A 17687-nucleotide genomic window follows, 5' to 3' on the forward strand; every position below is an offset into this window, starting at 1 on the left:
AGTTTTCTCCTATTACTTTTGAACAAGGTGTTAATGAATGTCAGAATAGACAGGTGATTTGTCTTTGACTTTCCCCTCAACAAACAACAAGGGAAGAATTCCTTCAGTATTTTGAGCACTAAAAAGTCAGGAAAAATGTGTCTTAACTGTACACTGCACAAAAAGTGATTTGACTATAAAAATATAAACAGTTAAATGGGTATCTAGGAGCATATGCTACAAGTGGGTCAGTGGTCCTTAATCTAATCCCTGCTGCCCAGCATGCTTTACTATTTTCATCACTGTGTACAACGCTATTTCCATCAATGTGGCTGTAAATGAAAAAGTGCTCTCTGAGCACTTTTTCTGGTTAAATAAAGGAACTAAGACTGGTACCAGTGGTGCTTTATGAACAAGTAACAATTATCAGAGACCCAAGTAGTGGGTCATTCTATCTACTGCATTTCTAAGTTCTATTCCCTTCTTGCTCTTTCTGGTGTGCATTTCTAAGCTTGACCCTGACAACCCCACTGTCTCACATGTCACCATGAAACATGTCTTGGAAAAGGCTTGCTCAGTTAATGATGTTTTGCCAATGATATAAATGAGAAGAAATGTATAGCACCAATAGGTCAAAGCAATTAACGTGACACTCCAGGTTGGAATGAATTTAATAATGGGCATTTTACACATATCTCATTCACCCAGGAGTTCCCATAGAGAACCATGGTGGGGGAGACAAATGGATCTTATTAGGTGGTGGACACCAGGAGCTAGGATATTTAGCTGGCTTTTGTTTATCAGTGCCAGCATGATCAAGGAAAACAGCAAAGTATTATTACATGACTGTATGAAAGCACATTTCCACTGCTGATATCATGTTTCGGTTTCCATCAGCACAGACTGCAAGAGTGTGTAAATGTGTGAACCATTCTGTTATACAATGTCATCATGCCTGCTCTGCTCCACTGAACCATTGCTAGCTGCTCCAGTGTTGTTTGCCTAATTATGTAGTCACATCGGCTGCAGAATAAGACAGTACATGCTCACACCACTACAGTAGACTGTCGCCTATAATCACCTTTGATTTTGATATCAGTTTTTAAAGATAACATAGCTCTTGCCTCCAGGACTCCTGATATGGCAAACACTGCAAGTATTGTTATTAAAGCTTCCCTCATGACATAAGAGGGAGTATGTAAACCAATTTGTTTATTTTTTCAGGACTTTTTAAACTAATTTCATGGCTGATTCTTCCTGAACAAGAGAGGTTTGTAGTTACGGTCCACAGATGGAGAGTGCGAGATTCATCCTCTACTATGCCCATTTAATGGGTCAAGACCAATTAAAATATATGCATAAAGCCTCTGTATAATTGCTAATTAAACTCAGTGCTGGCTTTAATATTCATAAGTGTCCTTGGGAGTTCTGCTGTTGGCAAATGCAGGCTTAGAAACTTAGAGGGATATGTTCTGCTCAAATGACCTTGTGGGGGGAAAAACAGTACATACATATGCTCACAAAAGAGAAACACAGCAAGGCTAATGTTCACACACACACACGCACACTAACATAGAGATAAATTAGCTAAATTTACTAAAGTGGAGTAACAGCAGATGGTCTGCATATGTTTGTGAAGGTTACATAGAAAGTGGGCGGAGAAGCATGATGTTCTAAAAAGGAGCTCATTGCTCAGGGTTGTTTGAAAAGCCAGGAGTCTAAGAGCAAATAAAATGGTACAGATCGGTACCCATGAGAACAATGGCAATTTAGCCATTCTGTCTACTAGTACATTTAATCTACAAGGTGTTTTTCTTGCAGAGTTTAGCTTTAAATATTTTTTTTCATTGTGTTTTGTGAACTGCTTAATGCAAGCATACGTGTTGTTTCTAGCCACAGCTTAGCAAGGTATATCTGTTTAAAAGAAATTTAGTGGAGGATTTAGAGCTAACTTCATTTATAATGTGTCACAGGCACAACAAGAGTTTAATAAAAGTGTTGAAAATGTAACCGAACATAAAGTTACAACAAAAGAAGCCAATGTAACATCAATGACCGACAAACAGTCAAGCAAACTAAACCGGCTTAATTAAGTAATTACATAATGACAACATAACCCCAAGGAGGGATAACACACACCACCTGAGGGAGGTGTGGACTAACATAAGAACAAGTGACAGATAACATATTAAAAAATGTAAATACGTACTCAACTGCCACAGAATGCTGGTAGCTGTTGGCATTGTGATGGCACCATGACATAATTGTGTTATTTTGCAATACACATTTTATACACAATTCGATCCATTTATAAATTAGAGGTTTCCCTATCTAGTAGCCAGTGAATCAAGGTTTCAGGTAGGTGTTTCTAGTAATCTTTGAGTATACTTCCAATTTTTTTCCTCTGATGTAGAATTTGTTGCAGTCCTCCACTGTTGTCTCAGTTCATCATGTAACTTAGGAAATGAAGCAGGATTGTCAAATAATGGGTGAAATAACCCATGTGACATTTCATGAGTGCTTTTGTCTCTCATACATAGGGAGCTATGCAGACATAATTACTGTGCATCAGCTGCTTGGTTTCTGCGAAAATTATATGAAGCATACATGCTCCACCTTTCCCTGGAAAAAGTGGCATAGTGACTGTTCAGTCCAGTCCCTTTCCCTCATGTCTAATGGTGTTGATGAATGAAGATCAAGGCACTATCATTAAAAGTAGATACTCTAATGTCACTCATCAAAAAATTAATTGGACATTCTGAAGCTCTCTTTATGTAAGTCATACATTTATTTCACCTGAGGTGCAAACTCAGAGTCAGAAACCTGGAAAGCCATGCGACTGATCTGCAGCATGGTATGAAAAGATAATGATCTAAAGAGTTTGCTCTTTATTGAGAATGCTAAAGTGGTTTGTTTTTTGTTTGTCTGTTTTTAAACAATGGGGTATTAATGTTTTATTTTTTTATGAAAATTCATATATATGTAAAACAAGTTTAGAGACAGGCAAAGCACATTCTTAAGTGTGTTAATATGCACATTTATTCTGTGGGTGGTTAAAATGAAGAAAGAGAGATTATTAGTAACCAAGGGCTACATGCTCTAAAATGTGGAGCTGAATATTGAGGAAATGTCTGTTTGAGGCTTCATTTTAATGAGCTTCCTTCAGCTGTCATTTGAAAGCATAACTATGGGATTATAGATTTACTTTGCTTCCTATTAAATTAGCCAGCAAAGCTCAATGCCTGTCAGTCTCTAATGCTATTTGATGGATATGTGCTGAGCGTGTCATCCTGGTTTTGCTGTATTCTACCCTATTAATGAACATACACTTACTGCAGACACTGACATACACTGGTTTTATTTGTCTTATTTCTCATTTCCATAGTATGCAACAATTCCTGAAATGGAGAAAAACTAGCTTTGTTGGTTCAGAACAGTTCTTGGTGGACATTTTTTCTTTATAGCAGTATAGTAATGCAGGAGAGGCTTTATGAATGTACATATACATTTTCAGAATCTAATATTATTTTTTTAATTTACAGAATGTAATATTCTTTCTATATTTAAGCAAGACATATCATGAATCAATATTGGACATATGTAGGGCATATAAGTGCTCCTAGTCTGGGAAATAGTGAACTTGGTAGATATCTAATGACAGGCTTAGTCAGACAGTTCCTTTATTTATCTTTACCCGCTCAACTCCAAATCCCACAGTCCCAGCATGATATGAGCTTAGGAGTAGAGGCTCATATGGTGGGTTGCTTGTGGGTCAATATTGCAGCGTGGTTTTCATTCATCGCCTCCTCAGAGAGACCCTTAAATTCTCCCTCTCATCAGTATGGCCTGAGAATGCAAATAGGATTGACTGAAAATTCCTATTTTTTTCCTGTCCATCACCTATTTTGCCCACACAAACGCAATGGGTTTGCATTCAGATTACACCTAGTCCAGAACTTGAAGTGATCTGTATAGTTTAATCCTTGTCAGCATTACATTTCTTTGTATTTATGGTAACTGTTGTTCATTTAATACTACAGTCCTCTACTGCTGTTTCCATCACAGATAATGCTCATTCATTTATTCCATTACCCCAGCTAGAAAGTTTGCTTTCACCTATATTCAGTGTTGTAAGCAAACAAATAGATATCATTGCATAATTCTATAGCTGTGGGTCTGAGGATGAGGACTGCATATGAAATCTAATCAGTGGTTCATTTTGTCATTTAGTCAGTTCATCTTGGTCATAATAGCAAAACTACAGAGAATAACTGGTTTAAGATTGTGTGTTTATTTAAATCTCTTTGGTGCTTGTGGAGTGCTTCTATCTTAATGAGAATATGTATTACTCTGTACACACTATACTGAGGTAGGCTCTTTGAGATTTAACGTGCAATTAATTAACTTTGTTTTGAATTTTGAAATAATAATTGGTTTTCTTGTGTATGTGTAGAGCAGATGGGTTTTGACTCATTTGGGTTAGTTGCAACCAAATTATTTCAGTCTGTGCCTTTGATTAGTCCATAATCATACACATTTATATATGTATTCATTTTCTGCATTTGTTTTGGCAATGGGATGTTATGCCTGTGAAGGGTTGTACCTTTCAGAAATCTGTAATTTGAAATCAGATTTTTTATAAAGCATTTGGCAGAGCTGAGCAAAATACCATAATTCCAGTCGGCTTCTTTTGTATGATTAAGAAATTCCATTAAATTGGGTGTCTGATAATGTAGACCTCTCAGGGGCTCACCATACTCTGAAGGGCAGGCTGCCTAATTGAAATAATCCTCACCACGGAGGACATCTTGCAGAGACATAGCCAGGTTTTCTGAGGGCCTAACAAATCTCTTCCCCTCTTTTGGAGACTGAAATGAGCTGCTGATTGAGTCCATAGCAGGAGAGCGATTTCTGATCGGATCGCTTTGACCTACTCATGGACTGACTCTGGATGGAACATTGCAATCATGCACTACTACTTTTTGCCTGCAATCAAATGACTCAGTTTGGTTCCCACTGTAGACTTAAAGATGATTTTTAAAAATGGGCATGGCACTTCCAGTTGACCCAATGTGCCTCTGTTGATCCTGCACTCTATTGAAGTTCAACAACATGATGTGCACATCAGTGCAGATATTCAGCAGTTCAGGGTACTAAAGTAGATGGGCCAGTTCTGCTGAACACTGTTCATGGAAGGAGCAGAGATTTTGTTCATGTTGTAACATACTTTCTGCACCTTTGCATAACCAACATATTTTCTATAAAAATGTTATTGTAAAATTCATAATTGGTCTACATTCTTGTAAAAGAATGATCTGTCACTGAAGTGTTGTAAGTTTTTTCATGAACATATTCCTAGCTCTCAACTAGACCTGAACTTTCGATAGAGGTAGATTCACACGTGACAGATTAAGTGCTTGAATGATTTGTACTATTAAGAGACTTGTATGATTAAGGCATTGGATATTTTAATGTGTTTAGCAAGCATGGTCAGTCATGCCTTTCCTACAGTGGAACGGAACTGCAATGCATAACATGCATAACATAGAGTGGCAGGGAGCAAAGCCTTTTATTATTATTATTTTTTTTAAATCTCAGCATGCTCAGCAAGAATACACAAGTGATGTGCACATTTGCACCGATTCGTATTGTCGGCTGGCAGATGCTGCCCACTTTTCTGGAAGACAGTGGAGCAGTGTCATGCTGCTCTAAGCAGAATTAGCATATTCTACCCATCACGTTCCTAGATCTGTGCCCAGAAAAACAAACGGAGTTATGATACTCGTATTAAACCTGTTATATCTTTGAGTTGCTTTGTGCTTGCAGCACTGTGAATGCTTGCTTGTATAAGCCGTCTTGCCAGGAGTTATTTCTGATGTAATAAATTATACGTGGGTATCCTATTACTTTTGATGGAAGCCGTAATATTGCAGATTTATTTCATAGGCCGCCAGTATTGATTTGGCTGGAGCAGCATGCGATTTACGCAGAGTCGTCCCTGCCGCAGCTGTCGCTGTAAAAGTAAGGAGCTCTATCACTGTAGCAACAGCCCCAACATACTGCCTGCCTCCCAGGGCTCAGTCTGAAATCCTAACCATCATTTTTCGCATAAAATGGAAATATGTCTGTACTCAGACAGAGCAACCTTATTAATACCAGGAAATCATATTTGTCAGTATTACTGCTATGAAATAGGAATAATATATCGCTCACTAGGTAAAGACTTTTATATGTTATTAATTGTCAGAGCATGGTTTTGAGAGAGGACTCCTTGCCTTATTTTTGACTGCTTGAAAAATAATTAATCTCTGTAATTGTCAGTTTTTTCCCCTCTCTTCAGTGCTTTAACATTTGAAGATTTTCTATTTAAACAAAGGACTTAACCCCAGTAACATCATTCACTGATTCTTTACCTGGAGAACTGTGGCCCTCTTATATCAGTTCACAGCCTGAACTCCTGGTATCAGTCCGTCTTTGTTGTTTTGTCCATCTGAAAGTCTCATAACGTGGCTGCACAAGATCCACCACCGCAGCCACCACAAAGATTACTAATGACCACTGCAGATAGTCGGTCTGCTCTGAGTATCTCTCGTAACAGAGATGTAATCATTTGCTGGATCTTTCCCAGAGAGGGGGTGACATTTGTATAATTTTGCTTCTTCTCACCACCAGCCACTCATATCATAACAGCCACATATCGCACTAATGTAACCTCCCATTGCTTCCATTCAGGTGCCTGTGTTCTTCCCTTGGTCTTCTCCCTTATTTAACACTAAGTTCATTTTCTCCTTGTCTTTTTCACAATTCAATTTTTCTGCCTTTCTCTGTTAGAAGTATTTATTTTTTATTATTCTTCACAGCACCACTGATTGTCTGATTGTGTAAACTCCTCGATGTTCAAATGCTACATTGCTTGAGTAATTGACATTACTCTTTGTCTCATGGAAGTTAGCAGGATTTAATGCCACTTCTGACTGCAGATATTGGAGTTTTATAAAGTACTGCTAGTAGAGTAATGCTGTCTATTAATTATGGGTAGAAAGATTCACCAGAAAGCCAGCATCAATTACTCCTTTCATGATGAACTGTGCTGTAAAGTGACAAGTGGAAACACTGCACTATATTCAAGAGTGTCATGCTGTCATTCCCAAGGTTCACACATACACAGTGTAGTCTGTGAATAATTAGGGGCACAGTTTGGCTTCTGTGCTGCTCCCAACTGGATTATTAATAAAACAATTACTATGGAGTTAGAGTGCAGAATGTCATCTGCAACTGCATCGGGTTTTGGTGAAATATATAGGAATCAGTGATTTTATTCAATTTAGGATTGGAAAAAATGCAGGCCTTACGAGTGGTTTGCATCTTGCAGTAAAGTTTTTGAGGCCAGACAATTCTGGTGGATTCTTGTCTCTTGACAAATCTACATTTGGGTAGTGTTCTTGATCTGTTCAGTGTCTCTTTTTTTAAGAGCATTAGTATTCTTCAGTCATCTACTTGGATCTTCTGAGTTCTCTGCTATTCGTAAACACTATTCGCTATTCCGAAGAGTCAAAAACATTTCAAAAATCATTAAGAAGTATGTTCTTTCCTTATTAATGATGTTTCAGTTGGTATAGAGCCTTGATGTTTTGGCTTTGTGATATATTCTGATTGTTCGGCCTTGAGCTGGCAAGTTTTACTGGCATTGACACTTCTTTGGACTGCACAACAGTGAAACAGCAGCAACAGGCAGAAACCAGTGCTAATTCTTGACTATGTGCTAGTCATTTTGTATTTGAAATAATATCATGACAATAGGCAGTTGGGCAATTACTTTTGTTGATTCAAACAAAGTTTAACTCAGGAATGTACATACATCTTGGGTAACAGCTGTGGTCCTCATTTTAAATTCTTTGTTTCATTTCAGTATGATGAGTACAAAAACTACCATAATTACTGTCACAATTGCTGTCCAATTATTTACAGATTTCTAAGGAGATGATAATTAAGTGCCCCCTCTTCATCAAGGGTTTTATTAAGGAGTAAGATGAGCAGTCTGCAGTTGCTCCTAAGAGCGCCATGGACACTTTCCTTTCCAATTAAATGGACAGGTTGTCTATTTGACACCAACTATAGGGATTTGCAAAAGGAAATGAGACACAGATTCAAGGGCAGTGCTGTGGTATAACGCTAACATGTACTGTAGTATAACGCATTGGCATCAATGTTTTGCACTTTGTCAGCTGCTTTCTCGGAATGATTTTTATTGTGTTTTTAATTTGAACTTCATTCACTAAGGTGGTGTGCCCTCCTTGACTTATAAAATACATACTTCCTAGTGCACAAGTAAAAAATGTAACAAGTAAAACACAGTCCATCTTAAAGCCTCTCATTCAATCTTTTGGGACAGATTACTAATTACCAATTAGACTGTATAATGCTTATAGATTGGAGGCAGCACACAATCCCAGTTTTTCATACTGCAAGCTCACATCATTACTTGCATCACACACCTATGCGCAGGTGCACACACATGGACAAATCTATTGGTTTCTAAAATCTGTAGGCATATCAATCAAAGATTCTAAGTCATTTTAATTTGTTGAATATCACACAAACTGCCTAGCACATAAATGCACAGTATATGTGTAGAAGTCAGCAGTAGTGTGTTGCATAATGTTTTGGAAATGCACTGCCAAAAGTTTATGACTCTGCAGGTCTGTTGTCTGATATTTTAAGCATTCATGCCACAGCCAGGCCTACACATTGGTTTCTGATCACAAGAGTCTTCTGTTCTTTAATGCATTTATGCTTTGGTTTCTTACTCTGCATTTTTTTTTTTTTTGTCTTTACCACTGCTTAATGTGTTTGCTGGAATGTGATGGCGAGCAGCTTTGTCTTTTCTTAATCTGCTATTAATTAACACCCGGCTTGCTCCTTCACTTCTCATCGCTACTCTTCAAAGGGCCTGTGCAAAGAGCGAACGTTAAATCCATCAGGTCGTGCACTGAAAACATTTCTCACATATGTGAAGTGCTGTAATTATGCGCTCGCTCAATTAAATTAATTGGATTTTAAAGTGGTTGGGCCTGGATTTAAGCTTTTAGTTTTATTTGTATTATATTGTTTTTTTCTGTATATGCCTTCAGTTTTGTATGCTTTGTATGTATTTGCTTTTCATGCGTTCACCTATGTGTTTATTGTGAAGTTGTTACCACCCTTTTTAAAGAAAATCCCAAAAAGTATCTATATTTCTTTTCAGACAATACCCTACTGCATAAAGAGATGGCTCACACTGCTTAGACGTATCACCATTTTGATTCTGGAATGCAGCGTAATTTTTGCTCAAAGTATAACCATTTCATCTGCAAAGTCACAGCAGTCCTATTGTGGTGCTTCCCATTGTGGGACCATGAGATTGGGTTTCTAATACATTTTCTCCCCAACAGGATGAAAGTAACAGTGGGTCTCCCTCTCACACACTTGGAAAATGAATCATGCACTCCCTCAATTAAATCAAATGGATTTTAAAGTGGCTAGGCCATGAGCTGCAGATGCTCAGCAATGCGGCTGTCAGTCAGAGTGCGCTTCTGTGCTGTGGGCAGCTAGTAGAGCTTTCTACTGTAGGAGTAACTCTCCTTTTGGGCATGGGGCCATGGCTCAACCCCTGCCTCCATTTCTGTAATACCGTATAATGAGACATCCTGTGCCGCTTCTATAAGAGTGCCATCTAAAAGCCTATTGGCTTTGTTAGAGGTAGTTTATTGCCAGGCATTGCAGCAGCCATATACTCAATATAGTGCTGCATTTGCCCGCCCCCTCCTCTTCCGCCCCACTGGTCTTATTGTACCAGTGCTGTAACTAAGAACTAGTGAATGCAACAGGCAGCATCCGTGTTGTTCATACTTTTTCTTCCGTACCACAGCTTTTATGTTCTTGCTGGATCACTCCTGCTGCTTTCGCAAGATGGTATCGATCACAGTTGTTAATTGCATGTCATTAATCAAGTCACATATTGTTCTCCTCTTCCTGAGACAGCATGTCATCCTCCATCTCTAATATCAAAAAAGCCAGTATTATATTGAGGTACTGTCAAATAATATATAATTTTCACGGCCATGCACAGAGGGAGAGACAAAAATCATCCCTGTAATAGATGTAAAAAGTACAAAAGGATTCATATTGTGACCCTGTAGGGGATGAGCATAAAGGAGCCGGTCCGAGAGGCCATAAGGCAGTGAGCATGGCTATCTCCAGCATGTGCTCTGTGATGCTCATCTACTGACAGATGGCATTGTATAATAGTGCAGGAACACACGAGGCTCTTTTTCTCTGCACCAGATCTAGTGTTGAAACCTCTCATTATATCTGGGTGCCAGGCAGGAACAGCTGAGTGCAGACAATTGCAGGAGTAGTGGAAGCAATTTCAGTTTTGATTTTGCCCTTAAGCCCTGCTAGAAGATAGCCTCTAAAGCCAATGACAGCCCTTCATGCTGGCTAATAGCTCTCTAGGAAAAGCAGTTCAGAGAGATGAGAGGATCAAATAGTCAACTGGTGAGGATTCTTGCATTGATGGTTTCAAAATGATTTGTGCAGTATAGGTTGAACTGATTTTAAGATTAAAGGAAGTGTCTCTTCTATAAGACATTTTGTATAGAATTTTCTCTCTTGCTCTCTCTCTTAGTCGTATCGAAACCCAACAGGGCCCCACACAGAAGCATGGCTGAGCAAGGCACCATGTGTGTAGTTCAAAACTGCTTTATCAATGACAAGTGTCCATTGGCATGGTGTACTATTGTCTGGCCCAGGGAGAGAGTCATCCAGATGAGTCAGGGCTGTTTCCATCACTGCCATCACCAGCGGGAAGAGTCATCACAAAGAGTGGCTTCAAAGGTATTCGAAAAGTCATTTCATGAATAATGCATCCTCTGCCAAGGCTCTGTTCACCCACTTCCCATTGTGGGGCAGAGCGGTCATTGGAAGCGTGGTCAGAAATCTTAAGGCCCTCTCAGCAGTCCGATCAATATTGCTTCATTCTGGGCAGAATTGTGTGTATTAAGGCCTGCATGGGTGGTCATTTGTGGGAACAATAGACCTGGGAACAGCAGGCTTCCAAGTACCGGTCAATGTGTAATAATGACTTCACACCAAGGCCACATAACAATTACAAGGTCGTACAGCAATGGGGCAGACCTACAGGCAAGGAAATTCTAGCTGGCTTACTATAAGGGTGGTGATGTAGAACATGGGCGCCAACACTGAGGTGTTAGTGTAATCTTTGTTTGTTTTTTTTTCCCCCATCTTGGGCCACCCTATATAAACTGTATTACTGGATAACTGATTAATTTTACATGGGGCCTTGGGGTAATTTCTTATTTTGCAGGTGCTACTCCGATATTTTATTTCCATCCAGATTGGCCATATCATTATTTTTCTTCATTCTCTTCTAAGAAAATGACAGAAAAACTACTGTTTTTTTTTTTTTTTTTTCCAAACTAAGCAGTTGTCTGATCATTTTAGTCTTGTACAAAAAACTAATTTCCATGTTTTTCCATATCCAACTTTTTGGCCAATGATGGAAAAGAATTGACTGTGGCTGCTTGTCATATTGAGTCTCATAGAGCACATATCACTGCCCTTCTCCCAGATATTAAATACTACCAGAATCACTAAATGAAAATGGGTGCTTTTGAATAGGCTGTCAACCGTTTACTTGTTCTGGGTTGTAAAATCTTGACTCCCAGGAAAGTGCTATCAGGAGGAGAAAGGAAATTAAATCAAACAGAAAAATGAGATCTCGCAGGGAGATTAAAGGGCGATTATAATGGCAGCTATAAAGCATTACTTTATATTCACATATGAACCAAATTGTCAACTTGTACTTCTCTATAAATAATGACTGGTTGGATGTCATGTTGTGAATGGAGCATGATCATATGACCTTGTGACACAAACATTCAAGTTCAACAACAAAAAAACAACTAGAAACTCACTACCCTTGTGATTCAGGTGTGATAGTTTTATCACTGAGGAGATAAAAATTACTACAGACATCCACCTAGTTAACTAATCCAATCTAAATAGTTATAAAGTTAGTAACTACTAGTGATTCTTTCTAGAGCCTCCTCAACATAATTTACTGAGATATTAGCATTTTATAATCTAATTTAAACTGCACCGTGCCATATTTTGCTTCACCTAGTCTTCACAATGTCAAACAGTGCTATGTTTCTCAGTTTGGCTCTTTCCTCTCCATATCATCTGTGCAACTAGAAGGTATTGAATGATTTTTGTGCAATGGCTTGTTTTATGCTCACTCAAAAGGAAGGCAACCAACCAGCTCTACAGTACTCGGTACATCCTACTCCTTTGTGCTAGAAAACTATATTTGCATCATTCATCATTCATCATGGTTTTACGCCAGTTCAACAGCTCATGGTCGTCCCTGAGATTCATTACCACGGAAATGTGATGTCATAAATTCCATGCATAATAAATGCTCGTGGAAACAAATGAGCCACATCACCATGGAGGTGCTCATTTTCTATTGTTTCTCATTTTATGATCGTGACTGTCAGGGCTGCTTCCACAATGACTCACAAGATGCTCAGACACAGCTTCCTGTTAAGTTTAAGTGCTTTATTTTTATTTATTTATTTTTAACATACTTGTAACGCTGAACATATGAGATGTAGTTTTGATCAACAGAATGATGGCATCTCCTCTGCTTCATGGCAGCAGACCATGCAGAATACCAAATAGTTTCAGTTTAAGGCCTGGTCGTATAAATTAGTTGGCAGTCTTAAATACCTTATGTACTTCAGTTTGTTTTGCAGTTTACTTGTGGCTTAGTGCTAGTAGTTTCTGTAATGGTATAGATTGACTGCCAACTATCTGGTTGTTTTATTTTAGAGCTGGAGCAATTCTATCAGAACATTGAAATGTTAACATCATCTCAGACTATAGACAGGATTCAAGGTGATTCTCACTCTTTCATCTTGCTCATCATTAATGAGTTTGCTGCTATAATGCTTTTTGGCTAAGTCCTCCTGTTGCTCCAGATTGTTGCTGGGCATTGCAGTATGAGATATTCTCTCAGGGCTTTTTAAATGCAAGCAGCCCTGAGTGTATCTGAGGAACCCTCTCCTGGTTTGGCAGTTCCCAGCAAAGACCTTCCCATGAACTCTAAGAAAGAAAATCTTGCAAACTTGTTCACTTGCTCGCTTAGATTAATTTACATCAATTCAGATCAGTTCACCTCTTATTGCTTAATCGTCACATAAATACAGACACATTTGCAATTTAAGTTACATTACATTAAATTATTATTTAAGAATGATAAATGGTAAACTGAGCACAGTAGACTCTGTTAAACTAAAGAAAAATAAAATCCCTCTGTCTTGTTCTTTCCCCCATCACCATTTCTGACCTGTATGCCACAAGCAGTTAATCAAATATTTATGTAGATTTTATGAGACACTGATACCATGATTCCTGCTGCAGGGAAGTGAAGGCAGCTTCATTCATTCATGAGGGAGAGAGAGAGAGATGAAAAACATGTTGCCCCTTGTCCCCCTTTCTTGCTGTCATGTTAAGACTAGAGATGTAATGAATGTGTCTGAGTGGCCCTTTATTTTGGGGTGTTTATTTATGTCTCTCTTTCTCTTCCTCTCAGGGTGATGAAGTACTGACGGTCATTAAGATGAAGGCCCAGTGGCCAGCATGGCAGCCCCTGAATGTGTAAGTAACATCACCTCCCATCACCAACAGTACTGCTTCTCTTCATGTGTGCATGTATAAATCATAACCTTTCTCCTTATCAAACAAGCAGCCCTTTTCAGACCTTCATACCAAAACATCAGCAGTAGCATTAACCTATATATTAACAGCAGCATCCTTTGGAATGTATTTATTTGATGATCCATATGATCCATGTTTCCCTGGCCATTAGGAGAAGACTTGAGCTCAAAAATACCCCTGATGGGATTACATAATTTTTTGTGCAAGGTACTGAGAATTTGCTTGTTTATGTGTGAGCTTGGGTAGACTGAGCTCTTAGTGAAAGGTAGTTGGTTGTGCTTTCTCAGAAAATTAGTTGTCCTCTATGGAAAGGTGTCTGCTGCTTCAAAGGGATGAGAGCATAGAAGCAATCAAATCTGTGATGGCCAATTAACACTCTATCTTGTTTACTTGAAGGGAATTTAATTGCATCCCACAGTGTAAAATTACAATGTATATGCAATACAAACTAGTGCAATTTCTGCAGATGTGAATGTTTCATAAAGTACGCAATGCAGCAAAGAAATGTGATTGAGTATATCCACTGTATGTGGTCCCCTTTGTAATCTGAACCCATACCTACAGGCAATATGGGTTAACTATCAGAGACTGTTTGTGTGTGTGTGTGTGTGTGTGTGTGTGTGTGTGTGTGTGTGTGTGTTTTGAAAGCAAGGCTGAGTGATGTGTCACCCAAAGGTGTTTTTTGCCATCAAGGTTAATGGCCTCCTTGCAGCCCTTATATATCACGACATCACATTAACTTATTTAAAGCTGCAACCCTGCCTTTTGATTAGACCACACAACAACAACAACAACAACAAAAAAGAATCCATGGAGAGCTCAGATTAATTACTGTTGATTCAGACATCTTTCCCTGCCTGATCACATATTGTCATTCTGCTAAAGGGAGACCGTTGGGACTGCCTCAAATATGACATCCATTATGGAGCCCCCATACAGCTATGCCTCTCTTGGGGTTCTGTAATAGAACGTGAATGTGTGGACTTTGAAAAGCCATTAAAAAGTTTGTGAGACACACACTCACTAAAGCCTTTAAGTTTAAACACTGCTGATTCAAGGTCAGAATAGGCGACACACTGGGGAAGCTGGAGTTGTTCATGCTCACCCAATCACAATAATGAAGGTTCACTTCCCTTCATGGAGAGGCAATGGAGTATTTGGAAAAGGATCAAGTTAGATTAGAACTCTTACATTATACTTCTGAATTCTATACTCTTTAACCAACTACACAGGTTAGGGGCTCTGATTGAATTAGTATACCTGGGTTAGTTGTCTTCCCTTTTAAACAGACCTAATTTACAGAAAAGATTATAAAATATATGCATAATACTTATAAGGATATTAGATTAATAAGAGCAATACCAGTAAATTATTTTAACTGTTTGAAGACCAGTTAACTGGATCAGGGTCCAGTTAATTCCCCAGTGTGTCAACCGTTAGGCTTTGAATCAGCAGTGTTACAAACATTTTAATGGCTTATCAGAAATTATATGAAAATCACGTTCAGTCTTTTTGTACTAATAATCCCATTAGTTTGTGCAACAATGATCCAGTTTTGTTGCTATATCAGGTCTAGATCAATTTTGTTTCACACACTTCACTGAATTTTATAAAAAGAAAAATCAATTAAAATAGCTATGCTATTCAGGGTCAGGTGCAAACATAGAGTTTGTGTAGACTCAAGTGTCTACTGGTAGGCTTTACTTTTTTGTAGTTCTTACCTCTCTTCATAGCAAAATGCGAAATTAACATTTACGTAACTGCAGATTGGAGACCACTTTAATACTCTTTGTGGGACGTACATTAAAACTGATAATTTTGTTATGCCCTAAGTAGATTGTTAAATGTTACTCAAGAGGAATGTGAATGGTGAGCTCCACCAGCACTAGACATTTCTGAGTTTCATCACTGACAAAACAATCACTGACTTTTCTGTAAAAGTGACATGAAAAGGCAGGCTGGACATAACAGTGTTTTGCTTCACCACAATGTTTACCATCTAAAGTAAAACTCTCACAATAAGGTTTTTTTTTGTTCTATTTTCTCTTTTTCTCCTTCTCCCATGACTCAGAGCAGTATTTTTAGAAAAACAGCAACGGTCTTCTTCAGAGAACCACACTACAGCGCCGCTGGAAATTTCCAGACGTCTTGTAAGGCTTGAGGAGAGTTGATTAGCAGTGCGCTGACATTCAGACAGTGAAATAATGGGTTGTCAATGCAAGAAGCATCTCAAATTAGCTGTATGGTTTGTCTAAGCTTTAATTTGCATGTGCGTCAGTTTGTGTGTGCGCAAGTTGTGTGAATGTATGTGTGTGTGTATGTACATGCAGACGAATGTGAGGACAAGGGTCTGTATACCATAAGAACTAAATTTACTGTGTATGTGTCTGATGTTTGCAATTCAAGGTTTAAACTGTGCAGTTGGAGGTCTTTTTCTGTCACAGCACAATACTGGGTGTGATCACTACCTCTGGGAACAAGTAAATATACATGTTATGGATGCAAGTCACATCTGAGACAATTCTGTGGATTCTGCTACCTAGTTTATTCCCAGAGCGCGATGAGTTAGCACCAGCTATAGTTTTCTCTTCACACTCCCACACTCACACTCTAAGACTGTAGTGACATGTCAGGTTCAATAATTTTGCTGACAGCATGCGTTTTCTGCCTCATTCTCTGTTTTAATATAGAGGGTCTCATAAGTGTTAGGTTTATCTTTGACGGCCATATTGGGGCAAAACAAAAGCAAGGCATAATTACTAAATTACAAGGGAAAGGTGGTTGGGTGTTGGGTTACCAAGCCCTGAAGAAAGGAATATAACCACATTTTCATGTTAACCTTTTAAAGAAAGGTTTAAAACGTTAAGACATTACTTTGCGACTTTGAGTATTAGCTTATTTATATTATTTGTATTTATATGTGTTTATGCATTAGTATGTTTTACTAATGTTTAAAATGCTTGTATTATATTCTGCCTTGGAAATATCACTTATTTTAAGATTCATTATAAGGTTAGAGTCGGCATCTCATTTTGTGATGTCCAGTTTATGTTATCTGTCTTCTGACCCTCCATGAATGGTCAGTTTCTGACCACATGTGTGCTGCTGGCTGGTGCTGATTGGTTACTCTCAAACCAGCAGTGACAGCAGTGATACATGTAGAAACTCCAGCTACATGGTACATGGCTGTACCTGATAAACCTTCACCAGCTTCTCACCCGTAGCCATGCCCCTAGAATGCCAGTGTTACTGACGTGCTGAGAATGGGCCACCGGCCAAATAATATCTGGGCAGTCCTGTCAGGGGAAACTGAGCAGTGATGGATATGGTAGATGGTTGTGGAGAATTTTGTGAAATCCAGTAGATGGGCCACAGCCTATAATTGCATTTTATAATATAGATGGAAAAAAGCTAACCTAATAAAAGGAGTGTAGGTCCAAATGTAGGTTAGGTGTTTCTAATAAAGTGGTTGGATTGCAGCTTTCACTTTGTTGGATTGAATAGTTACTAATACATTTATTGTCTGCACATGTTCAGTTGTGAGTATTTTTGGCATTTTTTAACAGCAGGGGATGAGTTCCTTTTAGGCTTCAGGCCTTAGATTCCTCTTTTTACCATAAACTAAGAGACTACAACCTCCCTCACATCATTTAAATCTCCCAATTTTTTTCACTTTTCTAATGATAAAATCATTTAGCTTGTTCTCTTTAAGCTGCCACTCAAACGTCTCCAATCACATAGCAATTATTTTGATTACTAAAACAATTACACCGAGCAGGCGCCAGGTTAGTGCTTCCAACAGCAACAAAATGCTCTGATGAAACAGAGAAAAAGATGGAGCCATCAGTGTGCAATTACTACATAAGATGAATTATCTATTGATTAGATAATATAGGCCTGATTTTGGAGCTGTCTTTTAAATCAAT

The 17687-nt window shown here is 38.5% G+C and overlaps 1 protein-coding gene across 2 annotated transcripts in view; it reads left to right on the top strand.

Annotated features, from left to right (window-relative positions):
* spon1a (spondin 1a) overlaps nucleotides 1-17687 on the top strand; it is a 64360-nt gene that overhangs the window by 37977 nt on the left and 8696 nt on the right. For both annotated transcript variants that reach the window (XM_081716087.1, XM_026999441.3), the window contains exon 7: nucleotides 13637-13701. In XM_081716087.1, coding sequence (XP_081572213.1) covers nucleotides 13637-13701 — 65 coding nt within the window. The remainder of the gene's footprint in view (nucleotides 1-13636; nucleotides 13702-17687) is intronic.

Source organism: Electrophorus electricus, chromosome 6, assembly GCF_041902795.1.
Source record: "Electrophorus electricus isolate QZ-2024a chromosome 6, ASM4190279v1, whole genome shotgun sequence".
Lineage (NCBI taxonomy): Eukaryota > Metazoa > Chordata > Actinopteri > Gymnotiformes > Gymnotidae > Electrophorus > Electrophorus electricus.